Source organism: Aricia agestis, chromosome 6 (assembly GCF_905147365.1).
Source record: "Aricia agestis chromosome 6, ilAriAges1.1, whole genome shotgun sequence".
NCBI lineage: Eukaryota > Metazoa > Arthropoda > Insecta > Lepidoptera > Lycaenidae > Aricia > Aricia agestis.
The window spans coordinates 18,780,658-18,799,506 of NC_056411.1; the positions used below are offsets into that span (position 1 = coordinate 18,780,658).

An 18,849-nucleotide genomic window follows, 5' to 3' on the forward strand; every position below is an offset into this window, starting at 1 on the left:
TATTCGGGAGTATGGGGATGATGCAGCAGTGAATATAGCACACACAGTGCCTGCACAGAGCGGCGCCGACGTACTGGTAACCAGTGTAGCTTGGAGCGATACGAAGAAACATGGTCGTATTTTCGAAGGTTGAATATGAATCGGAGGCAATTATTAAACAATCGGTCGAACTTATCGAGTTTGTCGGCATTAAGATCTAAACAGCACACGTCACCATAGTTAATTATAGGAAAGATAAGGGACTGGACTAGCAAGGTCTTGACCGGAGTGGAAAGGAAATTTTTGAGCCGGTAGATGAATCGTACATATTATGTCGTATTGCCAGATATTTATGTGAAACTTTATTTTTAGATGATTTTAGTTCTCTATTTAAAAAATTAATAAACCCATCAAGCCCCATAAGCTCACCGGTGAGCGAGACACAATAGAATAACAATAGATTTCCAAGGATCCACGAATCACGATCGAAGGATTAAAATAATGAAGACGCATTCGAAATTTCGAATATATAAAATATCCAATAATTAATCACACGTCAGGTGTAACACAAGCACTCCAAAACTCTTATTACGTGCGCCGTAAGGGCGCGGTATGTTACACTTGATATGTGTACCTGGGTAGGTAGGGACTAATTAGTATGTAACAGGGTATTTGACAGATTTTTAATTTATTCTATATTGTTTCTCTCCTTGTTACACTTCTTACAACGTAAACAATAAAACAGAGATGCAAATACATGCCGCCAAGGCCAACACAATATTAGTGTAAACTGTGAGCCGATATTTAAGAAAATTTAAATCCTTTTTGTTTTTTGAATCAGATTTACATCCGTACACTGAACATTTATTATAATATCCCATTGTTTATAAGATAAGTTATCGTTTTACAACACAAAATTCGTAGACAACGCGCCAACGTCACCCCTGTGGGCGCAGGTACACAAACTCCGCGAGTTTGTGTACGCGGGCTCGCGCCGCCCGCTTCCCTCCGTTGCTCTGCGCAAGTACATTCGTTTCACTACTGTAGGGATATGTCATATTGCTATACTGTGCTATAGGTGTAGGCAAATAAACATACCTACACCACAGAAGACACACTTCAATCTGACGTCATTAAAATAAACACTGCGATGTCTCGCGTCTATAGCATACAAATGATCATGACTATCATCTACCACCAGGTTCGCGACAGTTCCCCTCGCGGGCGGCACTTCACGACGCGGCAGGAGCGGTTGCCGCTGCTGCTGACGCGGCTGGAGGCGCGCGCGGCGCACGTGTCGCAGCAGCCCGCGCTCAACCTCGCGCTGTACGCCGTTCCGTGCGCCGCCGCGCCGCTGCGCGTGCACGCCGGTACGTATGTGTGACGTCACGACGCACTTACGACTGCGAGTTCAACCAATAGCGGCTTAGAATTAAAAGCAATCTGTGCTGACATATTATGCGTTTACTTTTACTGAAATACTAGACTAGGCAATGCGCAATTGTTAATTTGGAGTTTAACATACTTTGGGGATGACTGTAATGACAATGACAATATATAACCACTTATTGAGTACTTATTAAAATGCCGATAGTAAAACTTTGTGTAACTAATGATCTAGGAAAAGGAGACACTTCAACAACTCTGATGCAATTTACCTGGAACTATTCAGCATAATATTCTTATTCAATAACGTAACGACCATCTTAAACTTTCAGACGAGGAGAACGACTCGCCCGTCCAAGCGTTCATGTCACCGAAATGGGGCGGTGTAGTTCTCGCCAGTCCCACCGCAGCAGAGTGTGAAGCCGGGGTCTTCAAGCCGCCAGTCAAACTCGTCATGGGCACCTTCATATCGCAGCTGAGGAAGCTGTTGGGGATTACTGACAAGGTGAGTGTAGTAAACACGTAAACGCACGCACGTACGTACGCGTGAACGCTGGTGCGTACACGACACACGTATAAACGCGTACACGTAATTTGGTTTGTCATTGAATCAATTAAACTATATCAAAGTATATTTCTAGTAAGAATGCTTGTTTTACCATCAGCTTTTAGACGGAACTGAATTTATTCAACAACACCATAAACATGAAAGTTTGTAACGCAAAAACAACTGACATTTAGTTTACTTTGTAATCTACGTCATTTGCTCTAGATTGAAATTCCGTTTATTGGATACTTTATGTACTCTGATGGATATAGTTATTTCATCTGTAACCCTTCCTAACATCTCCAGGAGGCCATACCCGGGGCGCACCTGGACCCGCTGCGCGCGGTGTCGCCCCGCCGCTGGGAGGTGGACGCGCTGCTGCGGATCCGCACCCTGGAGCACGTCACCTCCGCCGAAAGGAGCCTCAAGAGCTTGGCCAAGCTGCTTGGTAACTATCGGTCACGCCGGACACTTCATAGATATATGACGGGAAAACCGGTCATATCTATGAAGTTTTAATTGTCAAAGCCGGTAAAGTACGTCATCAGGATTTTTTTTAATTTTTCATGTAATTTTATCAAACTTTGTTGTCATAACAACCTTTTTTTGATGTTAACTATACTCCACTCGGGCTAACTTGTCGCTAGCGATCGTTGACTCCCTGTCAAAAACTTGTCATTTTCCATTTAAACCGCGATTGACAATGTAGTGTCAGATATTGTCAATCTTGGTTTTATATGGAAAATGACACGTTTTTGACAGGGAGTCAATGACCGCTAGCGACAAGTTAGCCCGAGTGGAGTATAGCACAACAAAAAAACAGCTAGCGAAGTCGGCTCTGCCGTTCTGGAGATTAGCGATGAGCAACACATTTAGCTGTTAATTTTTATACTGTAGCACAGTGTTTTTCAAACTTATATATAACGCGATCCCCCTGACATGACAAAATATTTCACGATCCCCCCCCCCCCCATTGGCTTTTTTATCATGTATGTATGTATGTAAGTGTTTTTGAAGATTTCCTTCTGTTTATTTTTTTTTTATATATAAAATAGTCCTTTTAACCTTTGGCGACCCCCTACAGAAGCTTCGCGACCACCCTGGGGGTCGGGACCCACAGTTTGAAAAATACTGCTGTAGCAGATTAGAGAAATTGATTCATGAATATTGACATTAGAATAGGCAGTACAGGCCTACGTAATTTAGTTGGGTTATGTCAAACTGTGCGAACAGATCGCAACTAACATTGAATTGAGGTGTCTAAACAATTGATTAATTTTACTCAATTTGTTGTTATATGTTCAGGTGAGATATCAAACATCGTGATAAACGACGAGGTGGGCGTGTCCATCTCGGAGGCGGTGACGCTGACGGCGGCTGCGCGCGCGCACGCCACGGCGGGCGAGCTGCGCGCCGCGTACGACACCGCGCGACGCGCCGATACTGCGGCAGAAACGGCGTTCATGGAGCCTAGTCTCTTGGCGCTACTGTACTTCCCTGACGATCAGAAGTGAGTAAAAATTTAGATAAAAATTTTAATTTAAAAAGGTGAAATTTCAAACGACGACGAGGTGGGTGTATTTGTGTACTTCCCTCATGATCAGAAGTGGGGGTTCTAGTTTCTTCTCTCGTTAGGAGAGTTAATCAGTATCTAATCAATCTCTCTGACAGCTGTATATTCAGTAGAGACCTAAATCCTTTTGCCGAGCAATCGCAAAGTATTGCGCGGCCTACACGATTATAATCTGTTCGTGTTGGGAAAGTGAATTATTATCAACGCCGTGACTAATAACATATGCCATGTTTATATCAGAAATAGCCATTCTATATTTTATCACTTCTCCAATTAAAATACATGTATTCAAATATTTTGCACCTTTTTTCCAGATATGCAATCTACATTCCGCTGTTCCTGCCGATAATGTTCCCGGTGGTGCTGTCGCTGCGCAACCTGCTGCGGTGGCTTCGCGGAAAACCGGCGGAGAAGGAGAAGACTGAATAATTTTTAAAACTTAGTTACCATTAACAGTTAGACCATCGTCGCTTTCCATCAGGCGATAAGTACAAAATATTTTATACTAGCTTCCCATTCGTTCACGGAAAATAAATCTTGCGGAAACCTTAAATGTTGCGATAAAAAGGAACATGTCGGGGATGAGTCCCAGTGAAAAGCATAAGGGTTGACTCACACGTACCACACCTACACTGCACCACACCGTCGCGACAAAATGTGGTCATTTTTATCACACATGCGGTTAATAACGACTGCAAAATGTGGTAAATGTAAATAGTCCTAATTATTATTCATTTTCAATACAAAGTATGCGCCCAACTATCGTCATGGTCATGATCGTGGTGTTGCTGTGGTACGTGTGAAACAGTCCTAAATGGGTATTTTCAAGACATTAGTGCTAGTGTGAAAAGTACACTTATTTAGGATGCATTTATTGTTGTGTGTGATTGTATTATAATTTATTATTCAGTTTTTACTGTGAACGATGAATAAAGGGTTGAATACAAGCAAACGGATATTTTGCTGCTTTTTTTAAGTTCAAGAACAAAAAATAAACAAGCCCAGTGCTTAGGAATTTTTTAATTTAATAACTTTGTCAAAATATGCCTTGTGGTCCTCAAATACGCAGAAAGAAACAGCAAACCCTATATTTCATCCAGATTGTCGCAAGTATACCCAAAGAGATAAATAAAACAGTAATTGCTTTACGACAATATATTTGAGGTAATCGATCAATAGATAGGTATTACATTCAATAACTAGTAAAAGTTCAAGTTATACGATACTGAAGTTTAGGTTGCACACAGAACTGCGATTCGACGCAACGCTTGCGGATTCACAACGCAGAAAAGTTTGTTTTTAGCATGCGATCTTCAAATCTTCTGTTCTTGATTTTTCTACATTTTCATTTTATTAAAATTATATTTCAGTATAATTAGGTCTTCGTAATAATCTAACCAAAGCAGAGGTTATTATACTTTCCAAGACTTTTCTGGTACAAGCTTAAAATTTTTTTAGCGACATCGCAGCTTTGTGTGCAAACTTTCGAGCTCCTAATGAAGCTAGGGTGCAGGCAGATTCAGTGCTGGGCTAATGTCTTATGGGTAAGTTCTGTTAGTGTCTATATTTAAGTCTTATTTACATCAACACCTGCTAGTTTAAATCGCTTTCTGATGGTTAACGCCTTGGTCATGCTATCTCTTTCATTTATACGAGCAACGAGAATAAAGACACATCTTTTTCGAGCATCGGTGAGATTGGTACTTAAAAACTTTGTGTTAAAAATAGTGTGTTGTTATTCAATATTTTGCCACCTCAAACACTATTTTCTTCACGGGAATATTACAATTATTATAGGTATTACATCGATAAATGTTATATAATTATTATGTATTTCATAATTAAACATTATTTTATTACCAGCTAAAATTACAACTTACGACCATCTTACAATACAGTCAATAAGGGGCGACATCCTTTCTATTGTCGCAAAAATATTATAATGATTTTATAGTTATAAAGATAAAAGTAGACTTGTCCCACACCGCACGTTCTCACACCAACACGCGCGGCACGCCGCAATAGTGCGACTGAGGGAACACATTGCTGCGTTACGTTATAGCAACGGAATGACCATTGTATACCACACACACACTGTGTTGTGTTGATAACACATTACAAGCCGTTGACATCGCAGCGCGGTATCCATTCACATTTAAGAGGGCGACTCACGCCCGTCTTTCATTTTTTTTCAGGTGAAAAAGAACGACGCGGATTCATCGCCAAATTAGTTTTTTCTCAATAACTCGATAAATTTACAACATTTTAAAAATCTGCTAGGTCAATCTCTCAATGATAGAATTTTATACAATGTGTTAAAATATTAACTTAGTTCAATGCACGGTTATGGCTATAAATGAAAAATTCGTGAAAATTTCTGCATCTTTGTGATTTTTTCTATCGAGAAAGTTTTAAGATATCGTGTTTTTGCTCTGATTGAATTCTCGGAAATATAATGTAGTATCTAATTTTAGAAAATGAAACAATTCGAGACTTATTTCCCAGTATAAAAATGAATTATAAAATCGACACTTTAGGGTTAGTCGCCCTCTTAATAACCTGTCGTACCGTTAAAAATCGCATGCGACAAAGCAATGCAACGCAGCAATGTGGTATCGGTCCTAATCTACTTACCCCTTAAAATTCTATATTTTAGAAACTTTCCAGCTACAGTGTCTTTTAGAACTTGACTATCTACTTTGAGTAAATTGTGCTTCCCTTCGAATAAACTATCAATTTGATACTAACAATATTATTTTATCTACCTTAAATGTACTATGTTAATTAAATGTTTATTGAGATATGCTTGAAGAGACGATTATTTTAATGACAAGCGAACAAGACTATAAAGTTCTTGAGTATTTCCAAAAAACATTCAGATTATATGGCAAGATATATTTTCTTGGCTGCGGCCTACAATTCTATTTGAAGTATACAGTGTAGTTTAAGGTCTAGTGACCATCTTAATTACTTTGTAGTTTAGAGGAATTCATATATTTAGTGAATTTTAACATGCTAATTACGTACCTAATATCGTCTAATATGGTTTATTTTGAAACATCAAGTTCATCCTTGATTCTTTTTCCCGCCTTCTCTTTCGTACGCATAGCTCGACATAGCTGTACAAAAGAGAAGACGTGATATATGATAAACACCAAGATGGCGCCAGTGGGCCTTAGTAATGACTATTTTAAATAGGCAAGGAACACTCCAATATTTAGGAAATTCGTATGACGTGATTTCACATAAAACAATTAGTACCTAAATGTCGAGACATAAAAATCAATAAACATACAAGAAATAACAGTTGGACAATTTAGGTCTCCAGCCAATCTGTTTCCGTGACCAAAGCCATGTTGGACCCAACGCCGGGCAGGTAGTCGATGTCCCACAGATGGGTGCTCACAACCAGGACCTCCCCCTCCACCAGCTCCGTGTTCAGGGTGTAGCAGACCTCCTCGCAGGGGGACTTGGGCTTCAGCTGCACGTAGTTTTTACCTTTCAGCTGCGACATGATCACTAGGCCGGGATCCAGGTCGAGAGCCTTGAAGCGGTGCGTGTCGTAGCGCTGGGAAATCAGCAGCCAGTTGAAGTGGGAGGGCGGGATGTGGGGGGACAGGAAGTAGGGGCGGGGGGCGAGCACACGGAACGACTTGACGGCCTGGATGTCGCAGTTCTGGAAGTGGACGAACCAGCTCGGTATCTCGGTGTTGGTGATGCGGGTCACCATCTCGTCGAGCTCCATAGGCTGCCGACCTAGACGCAGGTTGGTGAGGACGCGGCAGGGGACGGAGTTGCCGAGCCGCTGGTCGCCCGCCACCAGCTGCGTGATGTTCACCTTCGCCCAGTCTATATTGGCGTCTGTCACCACCACCGGCGCGCCGCGCAGCAGGTTGTGGTTGAACACCTCATTGTAGCCCGTGTTCGATATTCGAGATAGGCTCTCTGTAAATGTCACAATTTTGTAGTGGTGTTGCCATATACACAAATTTAGTTTTAAATCTAGTCTGTCAAGAAAGTGAAGAAATTAAAAAGTGGCAACATCTTAGTGTCATCCCTTTCAAATCAATCTAAGAAAAAGGGATGACACTACGATGTTGCCACTTTTTAATTTCTTCACTTTCTTGACAGACTGTACCCTTCATGTTTAAACAATTATTAAACATACATTGTTGGGAAAGAGGCTGTGCTCAGAACTCTATAATATAGATTTTAGGAAAACATTTAAAAAAGGGATTTAATTGTTATGGTTTTTATATTATACTTTTTTTAGCTTCATAAGTAGGTATCTATCTTATTGTTATTGATAACAGAAAGAGGACTTTATAAGATACTCACTGACTGCCTCGCAAGAAATACAATCACCAGTGGCAAATGCTCCATTATCTACTTTTTGTGGCTGGTGTTTGTCGACGAGACATTTGTTATAGTACAAGGGAGTCCAGTCCCAAAATGGCAGCAGCTTTATCAATAAAATGCGCCCAACAGCCGAAGCGTGCCATTGGAATGTGTCGGTTTGGGAAACCGTAAATCCAATGGCGATCATCATCACCAGAAAGAGGAGGATCCTTGTCCATCTTTTGAAGGAAGCTTTCCTCACAGCCGATGTTAAAGGACGACATATTATATCCATTTCTTCGTCGCTGATTCCAGCCTCCTTGCAGTATTCATAAAAGGAACGAACTTCCGAATTTATAAATTCCAACTTTTCGCGTTGTGTCATGTTTGGTACGTTTGGCGGATTCATTTTCAATTTTATTCAGTTTTTACTCCATTTACTCCATGAAACAAGACGATCAATAAAGTTTGATATCCTGATTCGTGGGGTAATGATACGCATACAAAATTCGCGCGCGTGCGTTTTAGAGCAAATTTTTTTTTAACCTTAAATAAAAGTTCAAAAGGCATGAAACACAAAGCCATAATTTTTGTCCAGCAGTCATGACAGCAGACAAAGCTCCTCGTAATAACTAATAACCAGGTTCATTAAACTACAATGCGAGATTTTTTTAAGTATTTATGTATATTCATTTTCTTACTACAAATTACAATAAAAGAATATAATATCTAATCATCTGCTTTTTCTTCTTTTCTTTTTTCCTTTTATATTTTCTTGAATGGTAACCCTAAATTTCAACTTTCAAGTGCCTTTCCGCCATATTGAAAGTTCATAAACTGGAAATAAATCAAGTGTCCATCTTTTTTCAGATTTCTTTATGTTTTTGAGTAACTGCTGGAATAAAAGTACTTTCAAAAATCACAATTTATATTATATTTAAGTGTGTAGTATAAAAGAGTGAAAACTAATTTGTTTTAAATTTTTTGCAATACTTTTGATGAATACGTCACAGCGCCATGTTGTATTCCTGCGCTGATTGCAGGCACTAGAAATCTGCCAACCCGTTTGTTTTTGGGGTATAAAACCTGAAAATATATCGAACAGCGATTTTGTATCCAAATATATTTTAATTTATATTGTTAGCAAATGTCAAACAACTTTAGTGGTTTCGATGCATACTTGTAGTCGAATTTTAAGTGCTAACTCATAATTTCAACTGCAGTTTTGTGCATCCGCGAAAGTTGAAAGGACTGTGTTGTAAAAGAAAGAAGTGATAATTAGCCAAAATTCCGGTCCCTACGCGTAGACGAGAAGGTGCCTACCCACCGGGGCAGTCGGGCGAAGGAGATATGAACAACAAACGAAAAAATCGCCAAGGGCCACCGAGGTAAGGCTAGTTTACGTCCGACAATTTGCAGCATTTCGATGACATGTCTTTGTTTTTTGGGCCAATGCTCTCCACAGTGCGGATTTTAGGCTGGGTGTCTGTCACGCTGACAGATTTTTGCGAGTGGATGGTGCGATTACAAAGGTTTTGTAAACAAAACGCTAGTTAAATTAGCGAATTAGAGCGGCGCACGGCTCGCCGCCGCACAGTTCGCGCCGCACGCTCAAGTCTAGATATTTGGCCTACTTTTGGCTGTGTACTCATGACGATTAATATAGCCGCGCTTCAACAGCTGATACCCGTACCTGGAAATTGCTCTCAAAATTAGTATTTTGGCTGTGAAAAGTTAGTGCCTCCTACTTATATTAGCAACTAATTATCTATCAAATTAGTGTGCTACTGAAGATGGTAAGTATTGAGCATTGTGTGTTTTGTAAATTATTAGATAATTTGTAACCTATCACTATATTATTAAGTTAATACTTTTTTCCCCGATTTGCCAAATACAAAAAATATCAGATACAAGGACTTTAAATTGTCCATTGTGTAAAACATAATATAGCTACAAATATATCATCAGTGTTGTCAACTTAATCTATGGGAGATAACTTGTTTCCTGGTTTTATGAATGTATTTTACGTGAACTTTGAACTCCATTCATAGTATCATCCGAAGTATTTTCATAATAGTTGTATTTTCATGTCATTTTGATAACAATTACATTGTTTATGTTCATAAGTACTAGATCTGAGTTAATGCGAGCATGAATTTACTTTTTTTGCAAATAAGTTTGTGTTTTGATGATAAAAGTATGCAAAGTAAACTATATTGAGTCTCTGTAAATATTAGATTGTAGTAAATGACTACTTTTTTATTACAATCATGTAATCTTGTAATTGTAATTATATCCCAATTAACCCGTCGATCGTGTGAAAACAAGACACAATAGATATTCTATGGTGCCTCGTTGACATTAATATATTGAAATTAGTTAAGCTTTTCTTATTCTCTTTACTCCCCATAAAATTGGATTTTGGTTTTATTGTTAAAATAATGTTTTTTTTTTATTTATAGCCTTTATTTTTCAGTCTTTTTTAATTCATCTTCCCAACTGCCTTCCTCTATTTCTTTTACCATTTCTTGGGTGCCAGAACATAAATTTTTGGTCCACTTTTCAGTGCCTCTTATTATGTGACCGGTCCACTAATATCATGCAAGTAGCAGTACTGTATCATGCGAGCCTATTGGTGGGAAAATCTTGATATTTTCAACCATCTATGATATATGATGTAATTACATAACATTAGAATAATTATTGCAAACTCCTGTACAAACTACAACTTCTATTATGATATTATGACATAGAAACTGGGCACTTGGACAAATTGCATTCAATAGTTTTAACAGTTAAGTTGAGATATGGAGTATAGGATTAAAGGTACGAGTTAGAGGCCGGCTACATGAAGTTGCAGCAGACGACATGTTGTCAAATTCAAATTCATTTATTTTTGCATATGTGTGTTGCATACATAGGCCTCTGTGGGCATGCAAAATTAAGTACATAATGAAAGTAATGTCATAAAGGTAAAGTTTTAGTTATGTAAAAATAAAAATGAAAATGTCACTACACTACTTGTTTCTATGTATTTCTATGAATGAGTGTCGCTAGCTATGGAGGATATTTCATAGAAATACATACAAGCCATTACTGCGACACGTCGTCTGCAGTTGCTTCATGTCGCCCGCTGCCAACCGGCACCCTAAATCTTGCAGGCACTATATCACTATGCAATGTCTTGTGAATTTTTTTGATTTCTAACACTGTCAACATTATTAAATGAAACTAGACTAATAGCCCTGAGGTTGTACTAGGTAACTAGATGATAACCTCACCTTACAATTTCACATAGGAAACATGATTTAAGTTGTGTGTACATTAAGTATGGTGTCCAAAATAGTTTAATTTTTTATTGTTTTTATCATACCTTCTCTATTATTTCTATGAGTAAAAAGAGAGGTAACATGATTGCCACCTGTAAACCTTCAAGAAAGTGCCCTCTTAAAAGGCCGGATATGCATCTGCAACTCTTCTGCTGTAAGTGTTCATGGGCGACGGTAATTGCTTTCCATCAGGAAACTCCTTTGCTCATCAGCCCCCGTATTTTATATTTAAAAAATAATCAAGAAACTTTATAAGGGATAATGAAATTGGTATTTTATTGATGTGATTTAACAGCTGTACCTAAGTATGCTTATCATGCTTACAGAAATAGAAAACTACTCTAACAATACTCAGAAACTAAAATTCTATTACAACAAAGAATCTCATTAGTTTTCACCACTAGGAAATTTTTCTGTGTACTTTAAAAAAAACTTACGTTTATATATAAATGGAACAAAGCAGTATATTTGAAGGTTAAGTGATAAAATGTATAATGTTACTATAAGCAATCATTGTTAGATTTAACTTTACAGTTAAAAGTAAGACCGTTGAGATTAAAATTTGAACTAAACATTATCATTTTTGACTTATCAAAAAATCCTGCAAAAATTCAATGCCTGCAGTGTGAGATATTTTTTGTAGATTGATCATTTATCATGCAAATCAAAATTAGTACATGAGTGTTAAGTTCCCAATGAATCATTGCTAAGGGGGATATTTGATTGGATAATGTAATATAGACATATGATTCATTTCTTCCTTGATCATAGATTTTTGACATTTGCTAAGAGATTGGATCCAATACGGTCATAGAAATAGGTGTTGCCAGTTATTTAATATAAAAAAGAGTTTTTAATTTCTTGGTCGTTAATATGTTTCAAATAATGTAATGTAATTTTTTTTCTAATTATATACTTGGATAATCTTGCTGAAATAACAAAAAACAAGCCATATTAAAAATGACGATGTCTTTTGACAAATCGAATTCTCTGAGATCTAGTAACCCTGACGTCAATACCTGTCAGCGTTAGCGCTCTCCATTGGCTATTTTTTTTTTTTAATTGTGGCCGTCTATGGACTATTCGTCCATATCCTTTTTTTGTTATTTTATTATTTAGATTTTTCGCACCAAGGATAATTGAAATTCCACAAAATTGGCTATTGAAACCACATATGACGTAAAATAGGATTAATGAAATATGATAATGTAATATGTAGATATGATCAAATGATCATATATATTGGATCCTATATATGATCATAGAAATGATCCAATATAAATGATAATGTAATACCCCCCTAAAGCCTAAGAGTTTGAGCCTTGGTAGTTTTTGTCATTATAGATTATAGTAGGCTTTACTAAAAACCATACAAACAGACATTAATATGATTCTTTGTTTTAAATTACATATTCACTAAAATATGCATACAATTCATTTCTAATTTACCTTTTTTATGTTAATGTATGGTATTTTGGAATTTTAAATATATTTTCTTTGTATTGCGTAAAACATAACGTGGAATGTTTAAATGTGTTCTTCAAACAACTTCAAAAACTACATGAAGTGATAAAAGTGTTTTGAAAAACTTTTGAGTAAGTACATATCAGAATTTAGAATAAACAAAAAAATTGCAAATTTTAATCTAAAGTTTAAAACAAACACAATATACGATTAGTGGTGCAAATAATAATGTATTTTGTGGAACTAAGTTAAAATACATCTATTTTTCTTAAAAAACTACTGTACTCACTACTCACCTATAATTGCTTACAGTGGTATTGAATAATACCCAATGACTGTTAATACGACAGTTGGTTCTGAATTTAAGTTTTCTTTAGAGCCTGCGATGTCATAGTTCCTGTAGCTTGCTTTCGTACTAGGGGCTTAGTAACCGTTTCCCTATCTGGCTTTAATCATTCAGGACTTGACTGAACAACAATTAACTGGAGGCAGGAGGCAGAAAAAACTGCATAGTTGGGATAGGCCTACGCCAGCAAGACTATTGCCACATGTGAAGTATCTTGCACAATAAACACAAAGTGATAATAGTATAAATAATTGTAGTCATGACAAATCTGGAATGTTGTATTAGAATAGAACTTTTTTAGGGTTCCATACCCAAAGGATAAAAACGGGACCCTATTACTGAGACGGTGTGTCTGGAAGCTGTATCTCAAAAATCGGTTTAGCTAGAGTTCTGAAATTTTCACAGATCGCGTATTTCTGTTACCGCTATAACAACAAATACAAAACAAAATAAAATAAATATAATATAAGGGGGCTCCCATTCAACTAACATAATTTTTTGGCCTTTTTTTCTCGTAATCAAAAATGCAACAGGTAGGCACTTGAAATACTCACAAAATCTTTTATAATATTTTACTTTAATATAATTATTATTAATTAATAATAAATTTTTCGTCTGCTGGTCAGTCAGAAACTTGAAACGAATGGTGTGTGTTTCTGACGATTTTCAATTTCAAAGCCTTTTATTACTATTGGTAATAAAAGGCTTTGAAATTTAAATTAGTAATAAAATTAAAAATTAAATAAATATTTATTTAATTTTTAATTTTATTTCCTGTTTCCTATACAGAAAACACAATTTTTTGCCAACTTTCTATGCTATATGCTGTACATAATATAACGTTACGGAACCCATAGTGCGCGAGTCCCACTCGCACTTGACCTATTTTTATTCTAACCATCCTCCGCCTCCCCCGCAGATCGCCCCGGGGCCGCGTGATGGCTGAGGGCGTGTACAGCAACGCGCACTTCATGCACGCGGCGACGTCCCACGTCGGCGACACGGTGCAAGTTCTCACCCAGTCCGGCAGCCTCTGGGAGGGCGTGTTCAAGACTTTCAGCGCTCAGTTTGAGGTATGTCCCTACTGGCTAGTGGCTGCTCAATGTTCGTGCTCACCCTGCTGTCCGGCAGCCTCTGGGAGAAGTGTTCAAGACTTTCAGCGCGCAGTTTGAGGTATGTACCTCTATATACTAGTTTTCTGGGGCTCGAGTCTTAGTGTCTAAACACACTAGGGCTAGGCCGAAAATACGCGGCCGAAGTTCAGCATGATTACGCATACGCTATAACGCGACGTAATTTCGGCATGGTGTGTCATCACTCATCAGTCAGCACTCAGCACTCATCAGTAATTTAAATAAAGTACATTGCAGGCGTAATCATGCCGAACTTCGGCCGCCTATCTTCGGCCTAGTGCAAGTGTGTTTACACTTTAGGTGATACTTAGGCCTCTTATGTCGTGTCGTGAGCCTTCTCGCTCGCGTGAGACAGTTTGCACCCGAGTGACAGGGTATGCGACGGAATCTAGGCCTGAGAATCGAGCCTAGATTCCGTCATAGTCATGATCTGTCATCTATGGCCGTTCAAGGCACGTAGAGATTCGTAGCTACCTATAAATAATTGTCTCTTTTGCGCACGAATGCTGTCTCATTTTCCCAAGTACGCGATGGGAACGCGATAGCAATATTCAAACTTGAGTATGAAGACGGCTCTCGATGATGAGCGAGGAGGTCAATATACGAATTTTTTATGTCCCCCGCGACCGTACTATACCCAGATGCGTCATGAGATGTAAGACACTTCGCGCGTCATAATCACAATTCACAACTATATATATATATATATATATATATATATATATATATATATATATATATATATATATATATATATATATATATATATATATATATATATATATATATATATATATATATATATTAAAATTATATATATTAAACTCAAAGGTGACTGACTGATTGACATAGTGATCTATCAACGCACAGCCCAAACCACTGGACGGATCGGGCTGAAATTTGGCATGCAGGTAGATGTTATGACGTAGGCATCCGCTAAGAAAGTATTTTGATAAATTCTAACCCCGAGGGGTTCAAATAGGGGATGAAAGTTTGTATATAATAATAATCTTGGTTTTGTAACATTGAAATAGCAAAAATGGACCTAGTGTGAGTCGGACTCGCGCACGTAGTGCTCCGTATCCCTATAGAGCAAAAATTGTGTTTTTTGTATGGGAGCCGGGAGCCCCCCTTAATCTGCATATTATCAAAATTGATTCAATAGTTTAGCGTAAAGAGAAAATAGACAGAGAGATGGACAGACTCACTTTCGCATTTATAATATTAGCATAGATTACTTTAGCTATGCTAGTCCAAAAACGCGACGCTGTAACCGGGGCGTTGCTCCAGACGCATCTTGTCTAGCCGTTGCAGTTGTAATTCAGCTCTCAGACCGCGCATATTATTTATTGATCGCACATCAAAACCCAGTTATTTGCTGCCTGCACCCGCGTTACGACCTACGTTACATCTCACACGAGCTGTTTTAGGTTGTCTAGGTCCTAGAGTTCCTAGACTATACTAGAAGCATACTTGGTGATATCAGTTGTGGTTCTTAGACTATATCTGTGATTTAGGCCGAGGATTTCGTACGAAATATGTGATTAAAGAGTGTTAAAAATGTAAAAAAACTGTGACTTATTATGGGTGAGATTTTTTTTCTTCTACGTGATTACTGGTTTTATTTTAATTACATATACTGTAAATGATGCTGGAAAAAACATACAGACAGAACGACAGACAAAAAAGTAACCACATTTTTGGCTTCCATAGCGATGTAGTGAGTAGTGACACCCCCTTACATTTTTTCGGGATAAAAAGTATCCTATGTCCTTTCCCGGGACTCAAAGTATGTCCATGCCTTTCAGCAAAATCGGTTCAGCGATTTGAGCGTGAAGAGGTAACAGACAGACAGACAGACACACTTTCGCATTTATAATATTAGTAAGTATGGATGTAAGTATTTTCAATTGTACAGTTTTATTTTATAACTAGATGTCCCGCGCGGCTTCGCCCGCGTAAATTAGAAATTTTACGGAAACCGTACATTTTCCCATAAAAATAGCTCTTATGTCCCTACTCCCTTCACTTGGTCTACTCTATATCTGTGCCAAATATTGCCATAAAAATTGCTCCAGTAGTTCGTAATTTCTAATATTTCCCCCGTTTTTCCCACATTTTCCTGAGTTTCTTCGGTCGTATTAGTTAAGACTAATACGACCGAAGAAACTCAGGAAAATGTGGGAAGAACTAAGACTATAGGCTAAGGCCTATAGTCTTAGTTCTTACTCGATAAATGAGCTATCTAACACTGAAATAAGTTTTTAAATCGGATCTGTAGTTCCTCCGATTCCGTTCAAGCAAACATACTCTTCAGGTTTATAATATTAGGTAGGTATAGATTTTTTTAAATTATCGCTTGACAAACTCGAGTCTCGATCTAAAAGACTATGAAAAGTACTTACCAATAACATGGTATAATATGGTAGTGATGATGATGACGATGTTGATGATGAATGTAATTTGCATAGAAGCATATGCTTTCCGTTCTTAAAACAACGCCGAAACTCCCAAACTTGTATCTATAAAGAATCAGGAGTTCTCTCAGCACCTTCCGAACCACGGTATACCAGGTATACCTCGGTTCAAAATCTTACTTGTTGGTAGCATAATATGCTTAGAATACTTCTCACGAAACCGAAGTCACCACATATTTCCCTATAATTTTTGAGGAGTTACCTCGTTTACTTATGGATCCTTCATCAGATCACCACTTTTGTGAATATAATACCGAATTGGGATGATACCCTATATTTATGATGATACCCAAAAGAAAAATTTTGAAAATCGGTTAACAAACGACGGAGTAATCGTTGAACATAAGAAAACGAACATAACACCTCCCCCATTTTGAAAGTCGGTTAAAATTGTAGCCTATGTGTTATTATGATGTTTAAGCTATATTATTGTAAAGTTTCATTAAAATCCGTTCAGTAGTTTTTGCGTGAAAGAGTAACAAACATCCATACATCTACATATACATCCATGCATCTATACATCTGTGGGATAATGCGTGGCGACGCTAAAGGAAGATCTTCCGACCGAGCGAGGTGTTATGCTCGGTCAGGCCGAAGCCCACGTGATACATTTCAGCTGTCGTATATATACCGACGCGCTCAGAAAACTTCGATAGCGCGATGCAGGAATATTAGGCGATTTGTGGGTACCGCCACATATCCAAAATTTTTCTCACCTTTTAAACCTTCCCTAGACCTCCACGAATAATTCAAGACCAAGATAAGATAAATCCGTTCAGCCGTTCTCGAGTTTTAGCGAGACTAACGAACAGCAATTGATTTTTATATATATAGATGTATAGATATGATACAAGATGTAATTTTATAAACTTGGATAGGCAGTCCTAATGTATCTGTTATTTTAGTTTCTTTATAAAAGTGATCCTTAAGTATAAATTGGCATTTAAAGATCCTGTCAGAGGTCACATATTTCTGAACGAAGGCGTGTGTTTGCAATGCGATTTCTCTCATAATCTTTTTACGTATCGTTTGTAATATAAATTTTTAGATTAAGGGTCTGGTTTCACCACTTCCTGATAAGTCACGAATAGGCTATCTACCAATTAACTTGACAGATCAAGTATAGAGAATCTGTCAAAAAAGTTGTGAATAGCCTATTCGGTACTTTATCAGAAAGTGGTGAAACAGGCCCTAAACCTTGGAGCTCTAGATACCTAGAGAAAAATATCCATAAGATGATATGATTGTATGTTATAGATATTTTTATGACAAATACGTAAAGTATTAAGCAGTGCTTGTAAGATTTCTCACACCCCCATATTATATTGTGTCTGAAAATAGACCGTTATGTTGCCACTTGAAAATTCCTCACGAGTTGCGACTTGCGACCCTTGTCCCTTAATAATTGGTTACCTATTACGTTTTCACAACACTTCAACCTGTCTTTTATGAGATAGATCAGGATTCAGGGGTCACCAAATGGCGGACCACGGTCCGCATCCGGACCGCCGACCTACTGTGTGCGGATGATCTTCGTTCATCTTAGGACTTGAATATCTCCAGGATTTAATGTCAATATCTATAGCTAGCACCAATTCACTTCAAACTTCAGAGTTCAGAGAGATAATTAGCTACAAAAATGGTTACTTTTCTCATTGATATATTAAAATACCTTTGTAATTTTCGTAATTACTTACCTTTGTTCAATAATTTTTTTATATGTATAAAATGTGTGGACCGCGATGGTCATTTCATGTCTTAAAACGGACCCCGAGCGAAACTAATTGGTGACCCCTGAGATAGATTATTGAACTACGAAGCCCAAAAGGATAAGAATAAGAAAAGTTTATTCTGCACATCAGACAACACAATTTTAAAAATAAGTTCGTTGCGCCAAATTAAAATTCATTAAAATCGTTTCAAAGCTTTAAATACACTTTTTGGTCGTCGAATCTACAATCCAACTTCTCAAATTAGCCCAATAACTAGTTTTAATTCATTTGTGTTAACTGTTAAGGGCTAAACTACTTAGTTTAGGCGCCACGGAGAAAGAAAGAATGGAATATTTGATTTGTTTGATCACTTTCATAGACCTCCGAGGTTAAATAACTAAATCATCAATTTTAACCCCCAAGAGTGTGATGAGTGACGACGGCGCTAGACAGACGTACAATGCGGAAAACGTTAAATATAGACAAACAAACATTTCAGATTGTGCCTATCGATCCGCCCCACTTGGGCACAGATAATGAAATGCATTCGGATACGGTCGGTTTT

General features: G+C 37.7%; 3 protein-coding genes across 4 annotated transcripts in view; 2 read left to right on the plus strand and 1 right to left on the minus strand.

The window, feature by feature from the left end:
- Positions 1-4,432, plus strand: part of LOC121728469 (GPI transamidase component PIG-S) — a 46,360-nt gene extending 41,928 nt beyond the window's left edge. For both annotated transcript variants that reach the window (XM_042116661.1, XM_042116664.1), the window contains exons 7-11: positions 1,181-1,349; positions 1,698-1,870; positions 2,219-2,360; positions 3,218-3,422; positions 3,800-4,432. In XM_042116661.1, coding sequence (XP_041972595.1) covers positions 1,181-1,349; positions 1,698-1,870; positions 2,219-2,360; positions 3,218-3,422; positions 3,800-3,914 — 804 coding nt within the window. In that variant the 3' untranslated portion in view covers positions 3,915-4,432. The remainder of the gene's footprint in view (positions 1-1,180; positions 1,350-1,697; positions 1,871-2,218; positions 2,361-3,217; positions 3,423-3,799) is intronic.
- Positions 4,433-6,010: 1,578 nt separating this feature from the next.
- On the minus strand, positions 6,011-8,294 carry LOC121728275. Its single transcript, XM_042116420.1, has 2 exons — positions 7,824-8,294; positions 6,011-7,430 (listed from the first exon to the last, which is right to left on the minus strand). Exons 1-2 carry the CDS (start codon positions 8,230-8,232, stop codon positions 6,802-6,804), a joined length of 1,038 nt encoding a protein of 345 aa, XP_041972354.1. The 5' UTR covers positions 8,233-8,294; the 3' UTR covers positions 6,011-6,801.
- A 478-nt stretch (positions 8,295-8,772) lies between these two features.
- Positions 8,773-18,849, plus strand: part of LOC121728353 (ataxin-2-like protein) — a 43,288-nt gene continuing 33,211 nt past the window's right edge. The window contains exons 1-2 of the mRNA XM_042116517.1: positions 8,773-9,211; positions 13,882-14,035. Coding sequence (XP_041972451.1) covers positions 9,174-9,211; positions 13,882-14,035 — 192 coding nt within the window. The 5' untranslated portion in view covers positions 8,773-9,173. The remainder of the gene's footprint in view (positions 9,212-13,881; positions 14,036-18,849) is intronic.

Coding starts and splice junctions, on each gene's coding strand:
- LOC121728275 (XM_042116420.1), bottom strand. CDS start 8,232: ATGAATCCGCCAAACGTACCAAACATGACACAACGCGAAAAGTTGGAA. Junction 7,431..7,823: donor TATTTCTTGCGAGGCAGTCA/GTGAGTATCTTA, acceptor TGACATTTACAG/AGAGCCTATCTCGAATATCG.